The 16,587-nt window shown below is 33.0% G+C and overlaps 1 protein-coding gene across 2 annotated transcripts; it reads right to left on the bottom strand.

Moving 5' to 3' along the window:
• Positions 1–1,693: 1,693 nt before the first annotated feature.
• Positions 1,694–6,104, bottom strand: LOC127856179 (complement C1q subcomponent subunit B-like). Of its 2 annotated transcripts, none has more exons than XM_052392249.1 (4): positions 5,862–6,104; positions 4,397–4,577; positions 4,086–4,109; positions 1,694–3,467 (listed from the first exon to the last, which is right to left on the bottom strand). In XM_052392249.1, exons 2-4 carry the CDS (start codon positions 4,533–4,535, stop codon positions 3,061–3,063), a joined length of 570 nt encoding a protein of 189 aa, XP_052248209.1. In that variant the 5' UTR covers positions 4,536–4,577; positions 5,862–6,104; the 3' UTR covers positions 1,694–3,060. The 2 variants fall into 2 exon arrangements, with proteins under 2 accessions (XP_052248209.1, XP_052248208.1); XM_052392248.1 differs by having other exon boundaries at positions 5,758–6,101.
• Positions 6,105–16,587: the final 10,483 nt, after the last annotated feature.

Here is a 16,587-nt window from a genome sequence, read left to right on the forward strand (position 1 = left end):
GACCCATTTTCGCATGACGCGGGTCATCTGACCTTTATAATGTGTATATAGCTTTGAATGGAATTTGCACATAGTTTTTGGCATGGACTTATTGTTATGTTAATGTGTTGCACGCTTTCAAAAGCAGAGGGCATATATAAGATCAATTATACTACGGAGTTCATTTTCTGTTGCAAAATGAAATGCAATAAAGATTGTTACTCAGCGGTGTGTACAGTATGACCGCGTTGTCTGTCTGCGATGCATATATACTGGTTCTAAGCTGGCATACTCACCAATTGGACTCAACCATCTGCTCGAACAAGAAATGATAAGTTCCACTAGCATAAACCTTTAATTGTAACTCATTTTAAAAATATTCATGTTATTTATAATATTCAATTTATTATTCAAAATTATAATTATTATTTCCTTTATTGTTGTTTTTCGCATTAAGAAACTTATTCGGCTTACGAAACTGAAAAATCCCATTGGAAAAAAAATCCCATGGGATAAAAAATCCCATGGGATAAAAAATCCCATGGGATTTAAAAATCCCATGGGATTTTTTGTTTTTTTTTAAACACGACTAAACGCATTAAAATATCGTAGTTGTTCATCATTTCATAAAATATGATGTTTCTGAAAGTTTCATGAATAAATCTCTCAAAATAAGAAAAAAATCCCATGGGATTTTTTTTCTCCCATTTAAAAATGGGATTTTTTTATTACTATATATTTATATATATAATTGGCATAAAACCAATATACAGTCCTTAAATAACGTTAAAATACTTGCAAACGCAAATAAAACACGTTTTTTAAAATGTTCAAAATCCCATGGGATTTTTCTCCCATTTGCAAATTATGGGAGAAAAAAAATCCCATGGGAGAAAAAATCCCATGGGAAAATCGAAAATCCCATGGGAAAATGCAAAAATCCCATGGGAACCCCAACTTTGCTTATAAATTTCATAGTGAAGAAAACGCGTTTTTTGAGTGAAAATAACCAATTATTAATCAACGATAAGACTTTTATCGCATACTATGTCTCAAAGTAGCAAATCTTTAAGAAAAAGGGTACTTAAGTTTGCGAAATTTCGGTTTCGCAAAGTTTTTCCGGTGGCCGTTCTTTCTTAAATTAATCACATTCGACGTCATGGTATTGTACTTGAGTAGACAAAAGTCTCTAAAAAGTACGAAATAATATGCCTCGGTAGAACACTTAATAATGGTCATCCAATTGCATTTAGATTCAGGCCTAAAAGGTAGACGTATTCAATAAACATCCATGCAATATACAATACAACGTGTAAAAAACATTTTTGAAAACTAAATTAACAAAAAACGATCAGATGAAATATCATTTTACAAACATCGGAATGCTATTTATAAGCTATGCATCGTTTATGCACATTTAAGTTTGCTATTTATTATGTCTTTCAGTTTTGCGACCTAGTGTTTTTCAGTGGTAACACTTTAATCAATATGTAATGCAATTTGCGTAAATACAAGATGCTGTAACGTGTATTATCTCTTATCTCGTTAAGTAATTCTGTCACGTAATCGTTCGATTACACGTCATGCGCAAATTGCCGTAATGACGTATTAACTGCAGTTTATTACGTGGCGAAAATGGCAAGTCAGTCCCGAACTTCCTTTCGTCAGTTCATCCGTATAATAACGTGTAATGAAATATAAAACAACACAGTCATATATGAATTATAATCCAATTTAATATCTATTTCAATTTCTTTATATATTGTTCATTTCTCCAAATATTTAAAATTCTGCATTCGCAAATGCATCCGTGATAAAGTAAGATAAATACAGTTTCATGGCTACTTGATTGGACCTTTATCCGTTCACATCTAAATCTATGCGAAGTGTCTTATTTTCCGAAAAAAAACATGTACATTTTAATTGACAAGTGAAGTAGCATTAAACAAAATTAGCTTCTATTCAATTTTTATTGGTCAATATTATTCGTCTCCGCACGCACTAATTGTTGATTGTTTAAATCACTTATTTACCAATTAAACCACGTCGTCGGAAATAGCCCGAATTGCGTTGTCCGTTCGATCTCTGTCGACCGGATGTTTTGAATTTAATTACAAGTAATATATCTGAGGCGAGGCGGATGGTATTTTCACAACCAAATTAAATTGACATCCTTAATGTATATACCTTTCGGTAAGCCTAACTGCGTTTTAATGTAAACATATTCCTATGAAATATTTTGATCAAAATTATATAATTTAACTATAATTATATTTATATTCTCTATAATTAAACTTAAATTAATAATTTCCAAAATTCAAATATTCTATTATTATTAATTATCAATAAAAGATTTATTAATAATTTCCGATTTATATAGAATAATTACTTATAATATTCATCACGTTGCATTAAGATAAAAGAGGTATTTATGATTTAAAATTATGTATAGTTGTAATATTCAATAGTATTCATTACGTTACAATTCTTCTTTGGTTGTGTAAGTGATTTCATTCCAATAATTGGTTAATCTTTTGAGTCTTGAGCAACGCGGTATAGGGTAAATGGCGTTTATTATCTCTAAGTTACTCACGACAGTCGTTTAGTGCCCGTATTGTAATCACAGGTTTTATTGAGTCTTAAAGGGGCCGTTTAACAGATTTTACGTTTTCGTAAATTGACAAAATTTTAAAAAAAGTTGTTTCAGGTTCGCACATTATCGTTTTAGTTATGATATTTTTTAGGAAATAGTAATACTGGCCATTAACAATGCTCTTAAATATCTATTATATGCATCATTTGACGATTTGAAAACCTGAAAATTATAAAGCGTCGTTGGGAAACTACATCCGCTTTAAGCATGAGCATGGATGGTCCAGTGGTCTAAGCGGGAGACTTTTTACTCCAGAACTCCAGGGGTCAGTGTTTCGAGCCCTGTTGAGGGTTACTTTTTTGCTTTTTTAAACTGTATTTTTGTTGTTGTTTTTAACTGGAGATTTTAAGGTCAAATGTTTAAATTTATCAATATAAAGCATTTAATGACAAGCTTAAATACATTTCAAAGTCTGTTAAACGGCCCCTTTAAGCCACGCGGTATCCGGTAAATGACGTCATTCCTCTCCCATAAAGTTCGCTCTGAGCGTTAAGTGGGAAGGTCATCCTCACGCTTATTTTTTCACCCGCACCAAGCTGCAGTATGGTAGCCCCACCACCTTGATGCTGCGTGGAGCCGGTGCGATCGTCACATAAAGTCTTGAATACCGCTAAACCGTTTCTGGATATAGCCAGATGCATGTAACTATGTGCTCCACATACTGCATTCAGCGAGAAGAAATAAATGCCTGACTGTGGAGCTGTGAATTCACCGGTCTTGATGTTAAAGCTATTGCCGACGTTGGTAATGACGTTATCGAAACGTATCACATTTCCGGTAGAGATCACTTGACTTTTGTCCAGCGTTACTGAGAAAGCTGTGGGGACTCCACTCTCTGAAATTATAGATCACTATGAGCGTACTCGGACACAAATAAAGCGAATCTTTAAGATTTTTTTTTTACTAAATATGGGAGCAATACATGTGAATATTTGGACGAGGAATGTGCAAAAGTAATAGCAATTTGAAAAAAAACAACATGTATAGGCGACAAGAGTTTCGTCTAAGTCATGAAAAAAATACTACACTATCTGAGTGAGACACTGCGACAAATGTCAAGGGATAAGCAGCCTCGCGTGGCGGCCATGAGAAACCTTAACGTTCAATAATCCACTGAAGGTCCCAATTTTACATGTACGTTGTGGCGTGATTTATTTTGATTTATTATTAAATGAAATGGTACTAAGTAGTCTTAGAAACGTTGTTTAGCACTATAATATGTTAATTGTAAATTGTGCATGGTAAATTGGCTTATTGAAGGCATGGTAGAGCGCCGCCTCATTTAGAGGACTCGAACGTGGCGCTTCTTGTTGGCCTCAGACAGTTTGCCTCGCGCTACGGTTTAATGTGTTCACGCATTTTGACACTACACGTACACTGCCAAAATACGTGTAAACGGTTATGTGCAACATTTATGTTTGTAATGCAAAAATTAAGTGTAAGATATACTCACGTCTAAGTGTGAGTCCAGCATAGTCTGAAAGTAATTTAACACAATGGCATGAAAACCGATGTACACCAGTAAAGACCACAAATCAGTGTTACATAAAGTATACGCAAAAAATTGCTCCCTGTCCTTACACATTGTTACAGTTACTTTCTACTTTACTCCTACATTTACTAGAGCTACTAATACAGGTGTTGGCACATTAGTTCTACATGTACGCGACGTCTACGGAGGCTTCTTAGATTAAGGTTCATTTTTAAAATTCATATAATAATAATAATAATAATAATAATAATAATAATAAAGACATTGTTTACCGGTTTCGGGTATTAAATAATTCACATCTGATTTGTGAACGTCTTCTTTCTTCTTCAGATTTATAGGTACAGTCCTGCACCATGCATTACAAACCAAAACTGTCACCAAGGTAACAGCAATTAGAGGCTTTATCATCATGAAGCTTTTTGGGCGACACCAACAGCGTTTTTTATGGCAAACCTGCAGTAGTAAAAAGTATATTTGGAATATGCATAATCCTTTATTTAATTTTTAATTGAGACAATTTGTATCACAAGTTTTTAAATACGATACGTCGGAGCAGTGGTCTAATGGTAGGACGCTGGCTTAGAGATCGAGAGTTCCCTGGTTCGAATCCCTCCCTGACCACTGGAATTTTTCTGAGCAATAAATTTATCCCACATTTGCTCCTCTCCACCTAGGTGTATAAATGGGTACCTGTGAGGGAAATAAGCCATTGTGCCGTGGCTGCATACTGCGCCAAATATGTTAACGGACGACTTATGACCCAGTGACCAGGGAAAAAAATGTGAAGCACCTCTGAACGCACATATTGTATGAAAAGGGCGCTATATAAATGTGGTTAAAAAAGATATATGTTAACATTGGTTTTAATGGTCACCTGGTAAGATGACCTCTATCATCTATATTGAACTCTAATTTGAGTTTGAGTGTACAATCTACCTGCTGGAAAAAAATGCAATCTAAGTACACAATCGTCTGCATTATAAATCGGGTCAAACTATAACAATCACATGAGATTTCTTATTAAAATTCACATCTTATTTGTCTTCTGGCATTTGCAGCGTATTTACCATGAAGGATTTTACATACAACTGCCTCTAAACAGACAGCTACATTCTCCAAATAAAATGTTTTAATGTGTATATATTAGTAAATAACCGATTGACCTTCGTTCATCTCGTGCATACAAAACAAATATGTCTTCTTTCAATCTATGTATTATTTTTTACTACTTTTCACTTTAAATGAGCTAAAAGCACCAATCACATTTGAAATATTGTAATTAACCGAATTCAAAATATCGTACGTAATTATAAGCCTAGTTAAACCAATAAAAAAGACGTATGAATGCCAATAAGTCTAGTTTTCCAAACATTCTGTAATTTATTCCGCATGGATTTGCTTATTTGATTTATTTAAATTTTAATAAGTTAATATGTATACTTTATATATATATACTTAATAGAAATATAAAAATGTACAAAATACTTATTTGAGCAATTTATCATAATTGTCTATTTGATTTGGTATGTAATATATAATACTTGTTATAAAGCAATAGCCAGTGATAAATAAATAAGGAATAATTAATATTTCAACAATTACTATAAGGTTATGCAACAGAACGTCAACTTACTTGACAAAATAGAATATCGCTAAAATTAAGTAATCCGACAACAAACACGTATGTTTTTGAGTATATAAACCTCCAAGCTGAAATGTATTTCTTTAAATACGTACGATGAGTGTAACTGACGAAGCGATGTTTGTGGATCACGCGTTTACATACGTATTCATCAGTGACTCGTTGGGTCGACAACATACGTAGGCCAGGTGACGGGGATGAAAGATGTCATAAGAAATCCATCAACAAATGCTTATAAGCAAGCGTGATCGAGGGAGTGCCTCAACAACATTTTTTTCCGATATTCGTGGTCCTCGACTGTTTAAAAAAAACTCTCAATATGTTTGGATCGCAACTCGGTTTAGAATGTTATAACACACAGGTGGTTAGCGTGTGGCTATGATATTAATTAGTGAAAACATCATTTTGAATGATAAATAATCATATTATAACGAAAAATTAACTTTTCTGAAAAAAAAAAGTATTTCACTATCAAATATATATATAACAAGGTATGCAACTCAAAATCACCCCAAAACGGGGTGCATCGCTTTGAACAGCCATATCTTCATAAATTTTGCAGCGATTTTCACGATCTCGGTCTTATTCAACGCAGAAATGAATTGCCTTTCTGGAAATGTATATGTCTTGCAATATTTTAACAAATGCTGGGTCAACTTTTAAGAAATAACACGATACACAACACGCATGACCCAGTTGACAGTGATCATGCTGTCTTTAAGACTGAAATCTTCACGGAGTAAAGGGCAACTTCCCTACAAAGTTCATGTAGTTCGATACCATAATTCAATAAAACGTATGAAAAAGCATTATTACCGTTCTTGTCGTTACATTCTGCATCAAGACTAACTGTCCAGCGCCGTTTGAAACCTTTGTTTACATACATTTCAACTAACTGACATTTTAAACATACGAGTGATTTCATTGGTCCAATGCGGAGGTGTGTCTTTACAACTGGAGATTTCATTCATAAAGAATACATGATCACTGTCAACTGGGTCATGCGTGTTGTGTATCGTGTTATTTCTTAAAAGTTGACCCAGCATTTGTAAAAATATTGCAAGACATATACATTTCCAGAAAGGAAATTCATTTCTGCGTTGAATAAGACCGAGATCGTGAAAATCGCTGCACAATTGATGAAGATATGGCTGTTCAAAGCGATGCACCCCGTTTTGGGGTGATTTTGAGTTGCATACCTTGTTATATATATATTTGATAGTGAAATTTTTTTTTTCAGAAAAGTTAATTTTTCGTTATAATATGATTATTTATCATTCAAAATGATGTTTTCACTAATTAATATCATAGCCACACGCTAACCACCTGTGTTATAACATAGCAACAAAAATATGTTGCTCTATTGATATAGAGAAATACAATAATAAATGTGAACTTCATGAAGCGAATAAATGGATTCCAATGATCTCCAATTTTGATGTGACCGTGCTGTCTACATAAATTGACACGTGGCCTTTTAATTGGAGATGACCCACCGTGCGTTGGTAAAGTTCAAACAAATGTTCGTATTAGTAGTTGCTATTCGTAGTATATTGCAATTTATTCCATATCCTCCAAGACAAACAGGCAATCAACATGCTAATGTGTGACACATTTACATCGCATTTTACATTGCACACCTTTGTTGTAACAAGTAATGCTGCAAGTATTTTCTTCGGCGAAAATGCGCTTAGGAATATATCACAATGTGACATTTACTTGGCATTGTTTGCGTTTTAATGTCATTTAGGATGATACTTTCGTATAGTGCAAATGCATTCATAGTTTAGAAATGCGAGTTATGTGTTTGTATTTGTTTTTTAAGGAACATTTCTCATATTGAGACTTATGATATTGATATGGAATTTCAATTTTCAACCGTAGACAACAATATCGTTTCGAGAATGTATACAAACGTAAAGAACAGTTTATGATGCGAGTAAGGAGTATTGATATTTGGGGAAACAAAATAACAAAAATTGCCAGTTTAATTTGCAAGTGGAATCAACCCTTATTGGAACTTTTTCCGTATTCCACTTTCAGAATTATTCTAGAATAGACAATACATTGCCTATTTAAATCAAATAAAGCTGAACCGAATCAATAGTTTTTTTAAGCCAGGAGAGTAGTGAGTGTACTGCAGTGAAGTTCTTTACCGCTGGCCAACTAGAGACAGGGGGCCGTTTCATAAACGATCGTACGACAATTTTAAAGGGACTGTCCAACAGATTAAAACGTCGTTTGACGCGAATCGATATTTTGGGAAACTACGAGGATTGCTTATATAGCTAAAAAAATACCTCCGCATTTTGACGTGAGCCTGGATGGTCGAGTGTTAACGTCGGGAGACATTTTACTCCAAGCCCCCATGACTCTAGGGGTCAGTGGTTCGAGCCCAGTAGAAGGTTAACGTTTTTTCTTCTTTTTTAAAGGTGTATTTTTATTTTTGTACTGGAGATTTTTAGTTCAAATTTTTAAATTTATCAATATAAAGCATTTAAAGCTTTAATACATGCCAAAGTCTGTTGGACGGCCCCTTTAACTTACGAGAGAATATTGTAATCTTAATAAGTAGACGAACTAGCTCGCCATACTCGTCAAATATATACGACGCTTGAGATGCCAATGAAATTAATTAAGTACTGAAAATATATAATCATATGATATGAACTTTAGCAATTATGTATCTTCGAAAAATCAATCGTATCGTAAATGTGTACTACGATGTTTATTGAAACGGTCCCTGTAACTGTTTGCATCTATATCTTCGCCTATTGTTGGCGATTCGAAGTGTACTAGTCATTTGAAAGGCTCATTCCTCGCAGCCTTTTCGACCGTGTTCGGCCCATTACATCAGTCCAGGACCCACTCATCCCATTATACCTCGATCATCCAGCCCATTATACCAGGACCACACATCACATTAGACCAGGATCCCATTGACATTATAAGTACTGATTTGGACATTCAGTGCTTTCAGTGACTTTTTTGTTCTAGTGGATATAAAAAGATTCCGGTCATTTCGATTTCAACAGAGTGTGAGTACCATTTTTATAGAAATTTAACTGATATTACAGCTGATCAAATTGGTGGAATGAAATAAGTGTTTGTACATTACATTTTCCAAATTGGGGAGAGGGGAAGCGGTAGGGTAAAATCACTGTAAAAGCTGGATAATTTTTTTTTGTGATATTGTAAGAACGTTAAAAAATAAATACAAAAAAATCACAAAATGCATGAACATTAATTAATAGGTGATGGTAATTAACGTTTCTTAATCTGTTTAAGGTCTTCATTGATCTGATACGTAAATAATCTTCAGGTTACAGAATCATTTTGCAGCTTTTTTAATCCGTAATTAAATACAAATTTAAAATCACGTATATATTATATATTATAAGTGTTCATGACTTGTTGACATTGATAGTCCTACAAATGTTACACTGTGACTACAGTCTAGACCTTTTAGTTTTGTAGAATTTCTAATTTTACATGGGGAAATTCTGTTTTTCAGAGTAGCACTATTATTGTCAAGTTGTTCTAGTTATGCAATTAAAAAGACATTAAAAAGGTATATTTATTCAAACTTCACTAACAGGCATAAACTTTCAAGACTTGCATAATATGCTATTTTATTCAAATATTTGTTCCAGAACTGAGTTAAGGAAGAAATGAAGTATTAATAGAATATTTATGCTCTTGCTGACATAGAGTTGAAAGACAATATATTAAATGTGATATTTAATTGTCCATACAAAATAGCCAATTAAAGTTTTATTGTATTAAAAGCAATTTAATGATATTGCTTTCTTTTCAAATAATCTTTCGAAAGACATATTGGAAGGATTTCGGATTACCGTATAACTGCAATAGGTTTATAAGCGCAACCAGTGATTGGTATTACCGTAATCGTTCAAAAAGTAAGGGAAAAAATCCTTGAGTATAGTGATAAATTAACAGGTGATGGGTGCAATTAATTTACCGTACATATCCTAACAGGAACAACAATTGAATAGTATAATAAAAGTGAATTTCCATAATTAATTGAATTGTTCTATGCTATTGAATTAATTCAACTTCAATGTGAAAATTTATTTTAAATAATAGTTTAAATTAAATAAATTGTAACTGACAATTTGATTAATTTCAAGAAAACAACAAAAATATTCAACATTATTAATAAAATTGTAGTTGACAATTTGATTAATTGCATGGTATACAAAAACTATATTTAACATAATTAATCATAGTTCAGTTAATAATTTGATTAAATTCAAGGTCGAAGGTTAATTAGAAAATAAATTTTAAATAAATTGAGAGTCATGCATACAGAAGCTAACAAATCAGATACAACCTCTGGAGGCTTAAGTGAAAAGGAAGTAAAGTTACTGCAAGCTTTAAAGCTGTTGGGTATCAAACCAAATGTTGATAGCCCAGAAGGGATGATGAATCTAGGAGCCGCATTTTGGGTTAAACCAGAACCGGAACCTATACATATAGTTACACATGCAAATACAGAAAAACCTTGAAGTTTTCAATATTCTAGAATATCAACATTCTATGGAGAGCACATAAAAGCTGGTGAAATGAACTATGAAACGTTCAAATGTAAAATTGAAGCTTTACGTAATAGTAAAGTCTTCACAGATGATCAGATAATATTAGGCATTAGGCGAGCCGTAAAGGGAAGTGCTGCTGATGTTTTGCGAAGACTAGGTCCTGATGGTGCTCTAGATGAGATTTTGTTTGAATTGGAAAATATTTTTGGGAGTATAGAATCCCGAGAAAGTATAATGAGAAAGTTTTACTCGAGCTAGCAGCAAGACAATGGACCAGTTGTCAAGTATGCCATTAGACTTGAAGAAATATTTGACTAAGCTTAGCAGTCAGGACTTACACTGATATACTTAACGTATTACATGCTGGTTTTACCAGAGATTTAAAACACATGTTAATTTATCAATGTGACAAGATTGACAATTATGATGAGTTCAAGAGAGAATTCGGAAAATGGAAATCGAGTTGAAAGAGCTTGTGAAAGAGCAAATGTAGTGTAAGGCGGTTACAAAAGTAACTCCACAAGAAAACAATGACCTGTCAGAAATGAAATCATTGCTCCAGCAATTGAATGAAAGAATATCAAATTTAGACAAAGAAAATATCAATCCACTAAATATAAATCAAAGCAGATACCCCACTAGGAAGCCGTGGTGCTTACAGGGGTAATATAAGTGCTGCTAATCGTGGTAGGGGCACATACTGGTCAACAAGACCTATTGCTGGTACCTTATGTCAAGGTACATGTTACATGTGTACACAAAAAGGTCATACAATGAGGACCTGTCCTATGAATAAGGACAGTGAGATCATTTGTTACAAATGTAACCAGAAAGGCTACCGGCAACTAAATTGCCCAAAAGTTTAAGTGCTAAGGTTGATGGGTCGAACTCGAGCACGAAGGATTCAGACCCACAATTATTTGGTGACACAAATGAAGCAGACATCTCAATTAATAACATTAGTATCATTGCTTTACTTGACAAAGGCAGCTGTGTGAGAGTGTTTCAAAACAATTTTATGACATTCATCTTCATTCACGGTACAACCGTTGACAGATATAGTAAAGATTGAATGTGCAGATGAGAATAGTTTACCTTATAAAGGGTATATTGAAGCCGAAATTCAAATTAAAAATGGATTACCTAAAGCCTGACACCAAGTACTCTAACAAAACACCAGTTATTCCGGGAACTAATGTTTTGCAGGAAATTGTGTCAGGTTGCCAGTATTAGTATGGCGATCAATTTTTACAGAAAACAAACGTGTACACTCCATGGAACTTAAGTTTAAGAACAATAGTACTACGAGAAAAAGAATTGAAAATAAATCCAAGAATTGCGATTGTCAGAATTGCTATACAGCACAAAATACTTTTAAAACCAAATCAGTGTATTGACATTAAACTTTATTTATACAAACTAGTTAACCATTCAGATCGACAGCTATTGTACAGGAATCAGTCTTGAGTAATTTGTCGTCATAAATATATGTTACACCAGCTGCTGTGCAATTTAAGAAAACGGGCTATTCAGAAGTGAATTTTACTCTTTAAAATGTAACATCTAATACCGTTACTATATCTCAAAGAGCTATTTTATGTGAACTTCAACCCGTCACTATTGCTGAAGAAGTATTTTAAAATATTGAAAAATGAGAAGAATTACATATAAAGACATTTGTTCTGTATCTTATACTTACATTGGCCAGTGTAATACTATAAAACACAGGATTGATTTAATAAATGAAATACCCTTTAAACAACTTCATAAAAGAATTCCACCTTGTATGATAGAGGAGGTTCGTCAACCTATCGAACAAATCCGTTACTAGTAAAGAAAACGAATGGTAAGCTTATATTATATGTTGACTATAGGATGTTAAATTAAAGGACAGTGAAGGATTCATACGAATTGCAAAGAACTGAAGATATTTTTGACTGTTCAAATGGGCTAAGTATGTTTCAACAATAGAATTAAAGTCAGGATATCATCAACTTGAAGAAGCGGAAGAACATAAAGAAAGAACAGGATTTACAGTAGGGTCTATAGGATTTGTTTAGATGAATACTATGCCGATCGGACGCACGAATGCCCCCGCAACGTACCTACGCCTAATGGAAGAATGTCTGAAAAGACTCAATATGCGCATATGTGTCGTTTTCCTTCATGATTTGATAATTTTTAGCGACACCATTTAGAAGGACTAAATACTATTTTAAATAGACTGAAATCTTACAATTTGAAATGGGCTCCTGAAAAATGTTTTTTCTTTAAACCCAAAGTCACTTTTCTTGGACATGACGTTAGTATTAAGGGGATTGAAACAGATCTAGCTAAAATTAAAAAAGTTAAAAATTGGCTAGTACCTGAGAATTCAGATTAATTGAGATCTTTCCAAGCCTTTGCAGGATATTATCGACGCTTTGTCAAAGTTTTAAGTAAATTAACAAGACTATTCAATAAATTTTTGCCTCATAAAGTTAACAAAAAGAAACATAACAATTTTAAAAAATGGAAATGGACTGAAGTTGAACAAGCTACATTTGATACATTAAAAGAAATACTTTGCTCACCACCTGTTCTTGCCTACCCAAACTTGGAGAGTCCTTTTGAAGTACACACAGATGCTTCCAATAAATCATTAGGCGCTGTGTTGTATCAGCAGCAAGGCGACCACAAGCGAGTCATAACCTACGCCAGTCGTGCTCTTACTAAGCCTGAGCGTAACCATAGCGCATTTAAGTTAGAATTTCTAGCGTTGAAGTGGGCTGTTACTGAGAAGTTCTCAGATTATTAAGCCATAAAAACATTTTCTGTTTTAACAGACAACAATGCCCTTACTTATATATTAACTACACCCACGTTAGATGCAACAGGGCAAAGATTGGTTGCAGCATTAGGGCAATACAACTTCAGTATTACATACAGACCAGGAACCAATAATGCTGATGCAGAGTTTGATTTTCTTCCCATCAAAAACCTGTAAAATACCTCGTGTAAGAAAACGGAATATAATACAGTTGTTGAATTTATTGCTTAGGCTTAAAAAATCTTTCAAAAAAATCTTTTTTCAATTTAAGTGACCATTATTATTAGTCGACTTGATAAAACTTGATCAGAATATTTATTTTGATAAAATCTAGACCGACTTTGATTCTGGGTCACGTTTGTACAAAAAGCTATGTCACCAGATCATATCTTAGGTAAGCCTAGTTACCGCTCGAGTAATAAATTAAGCTGATGTAACATGTGAGGCGACCTTTTTCAATATTTAATATAGGGATTACTCAGTTTCTCCCCTTTGACAGCAATTGTATTCATGATAGTTAAGTTCACATGTGTGTGTCCTTTGTATGTTATTGTTATTGGAAGTTCGATTATATCTGCGCCTCAATTCAAATAAGAAAACACATGCACTTAGCGCCTGTACCTATTAATGGACTTTTCTATCTCCGCCATAACTTTGGCAGATGTTGATGTAGAACAAATGCAATCCATTTTAAGACACAAGGTCGGTAATGAATCATGTCTCTTAACCTCAAAAGTCAAGGTTACAATAAAGAGTTCAACGATTAATTTGGTCATAAACAATGATGAATTATTTTATAGCGAGCTTGCACAGGTTGTATTCAAATGATCACAAGTACACGTTTAAATCAAAATCTTTACTTATAAGTGAGATATTCAAGTTTGAAAAGTGTTGCGTTAGAAACTTTCAAAGAGTAAGGATATCATAGGACAAGATTCGATAATTACTATGGCTTTATGCTTAATTGCATCGATCCTATACAACACGGTTGGGATTTTATTTGACCAAGTGTACTTTACAGATACTTTACCTGTACTTTATCTGTTAATAGATAACGAGGTTCCATAAAAATGGTATCGATTATTTAATATTATTAAATTATAATCTAGCACATTATACGTGTGTATATGTGTTTATGAATATCATGGTAAAGTGTGAACAGACAGTAATGCTGTCATATAAACTTACACAATTATGTAACGAGAACCCAAGACAAAGCCAGGCTGTAAAAGGTTTCATATATATGAGTTCCATCTGTTAAAGTTAACTAACTTAATTTAAAATTCATAATTCGATAATATGATGATAACGCTGATTGTTAGTAATAATAATAATTATAATAATAATAGTTATTATTTTAATGATAGCATTGCTGCTGACAATAATAATGATTATAATAATAATTATTATTATTATTATAATAATAATCATAATTATAATAATAATAATAATAATAATTATTATTATTATTATTATTATTATTATTATTATTATTATTATTATTATTATTATATTAATTATAACAATACTATTATTATTATTATCATTATTACTATTATTATTATTATTATTATTATTATTATTATTATTATTATTATTATATAATATATCGGATATTTCGATAGTTTAACTCTTGTAAAAATCGGCACTGAACGTTCGGTCAGACGAGAGCCGACCTAGCATTTCTACGAGTTCGAGAAGAGTTTCTTGTAGTTTATGTTGGCAAGTAGTCGTTCGTGGTCATTTTTCGTCACGAGGCAACCGTACTCAACAAAATGGTACATAGTTTACGAAATTCGACCGCCATTTAGGCACTTATAATGGCTTAAAAATGTTGATGTAGGTGATTTTTCTGTGTCAATAAATACCAACCTTGTATATGTATAATATATCAGAAATTGTTTTTTGGTCAAAATTATGACAAATGTTGTTTTATGACATATTGATAGTGCTTAAGTGACTTGGCCACGAGCCAAACACCAGTGGCTGCTACTAAGGACAATTTGAACCCTAACACCGGTTGACTTAAAAATGCGTTGTAAAATGTTGAATTGTGATTCGTCAACTTGTATTCTGTACAATTGTATAGAGTACATTTGTTAAATGCTGACTTGTAGCAGATTACTAAAACCGATCGTACAACTTAGAAAATATTCAACATGCTAATGAAGTTTGTCATCAACTTACTTTCAGATGGATCTATTATATTTTATTTATTATTATGACAACAATATTAGGTATATGAAGATGTAGACTTTATCTACTCACTATCTTCTTTTTCAGATCTGTAGTTTAAGAAGTTACATGTTTTTTTTAACATTTAAACATTTTTTACAATCGGAACATACAACATTTTACACTTAACAATTGTACAAAACATATATTAAAATGTTGCATTTAAAAAAAATATATGTTAAACAAATGAACTGAATATTCAACATGTGCAACATTTCTGGTGATGAATACTAATGGCGGTTTTTCCCTTCCATAAACGATAACGTCCTCAGACATAATCCTAATGACCGTTGAAGGGATTTCACATTCAATCTCAATCTATTGTTGCCCGACAGAGGAACGAGCTCTCGACAAGCACTTTATTTTATCCCATCATCAGACGTGCATTTTCGAAATAAACCACTGTGGAATAAATTTTCCTCTATTTCAGCAGTGCTGAAATATAGCTATCACGCGCGGCGAACAATGTTCATATTACTCGGAATCAACTATAAAGTAATCATTTTTAGAAAATTCGAATCAGATTCAACAAAACAAACAATTTGATACCAAGATGTAATATTTTTTTAACACATAATGCAACTCAAAATCAAATAAACATTGTTTACAAATATTAAGTGCGCCGTACTCGTGACGTCATTATTCAGACGACACAATGCATGTTGTTTCACACTAAAGATGCAGTTATTTAGTGTCTTTTTTTCATTATTTCTTAAAAATCGGGGACGTAGAGGTATGATAAACAGAAAAACAGGTTAGTTACTGATCTTTTTGTAATGTATTAGGCTCGACACGATTAAAATAATGAAACAATGTTTGCTTAAAATATCTTTGGGATTTTCCGTCTAGTTCGATTTTCCTATTCTATTTCTAAAGAAATAATTTACGACTAAGAAAATAAATGGGATAAATCGAATACTAGATCGGTGCCGAATAAAGCAAAGTTTATCTTGCTCGGCACGAAAATCTGAACCACTCGCCAAGGCTCGTGGTTCAGATTTTCTAAGCCTCGCAAAATAAACTTTGCTTTATTCGGCACCGACCTAGTATTCTCTATAAATCAACTCACGTCGAACGACACAAATCACTAAAGCTATCAGTCAATAAAGGGTCTAACGGAATTTCTCTTGCAGAGGTGTATGATTGGAAGAACACACGGTAATTTTGATAAACAACAATTAACTATAAGAGTATTGTTTAAATTCTAAACCAGAATTA

Source organism: Dreissena polymorpha, chromosome 13, assembly GCF_020536995.1.
Source record: "Dreissena polymorpha isolate Duluth1 chromosome 13, UMN_Dpol_1.0, whole genome shotgun sequence".
NCBI lineage: Eukaryota > Metazoa > Mollusca > Bivalvia > Myida > Dreissenidae > Dreissena > Dreissena polymorpha.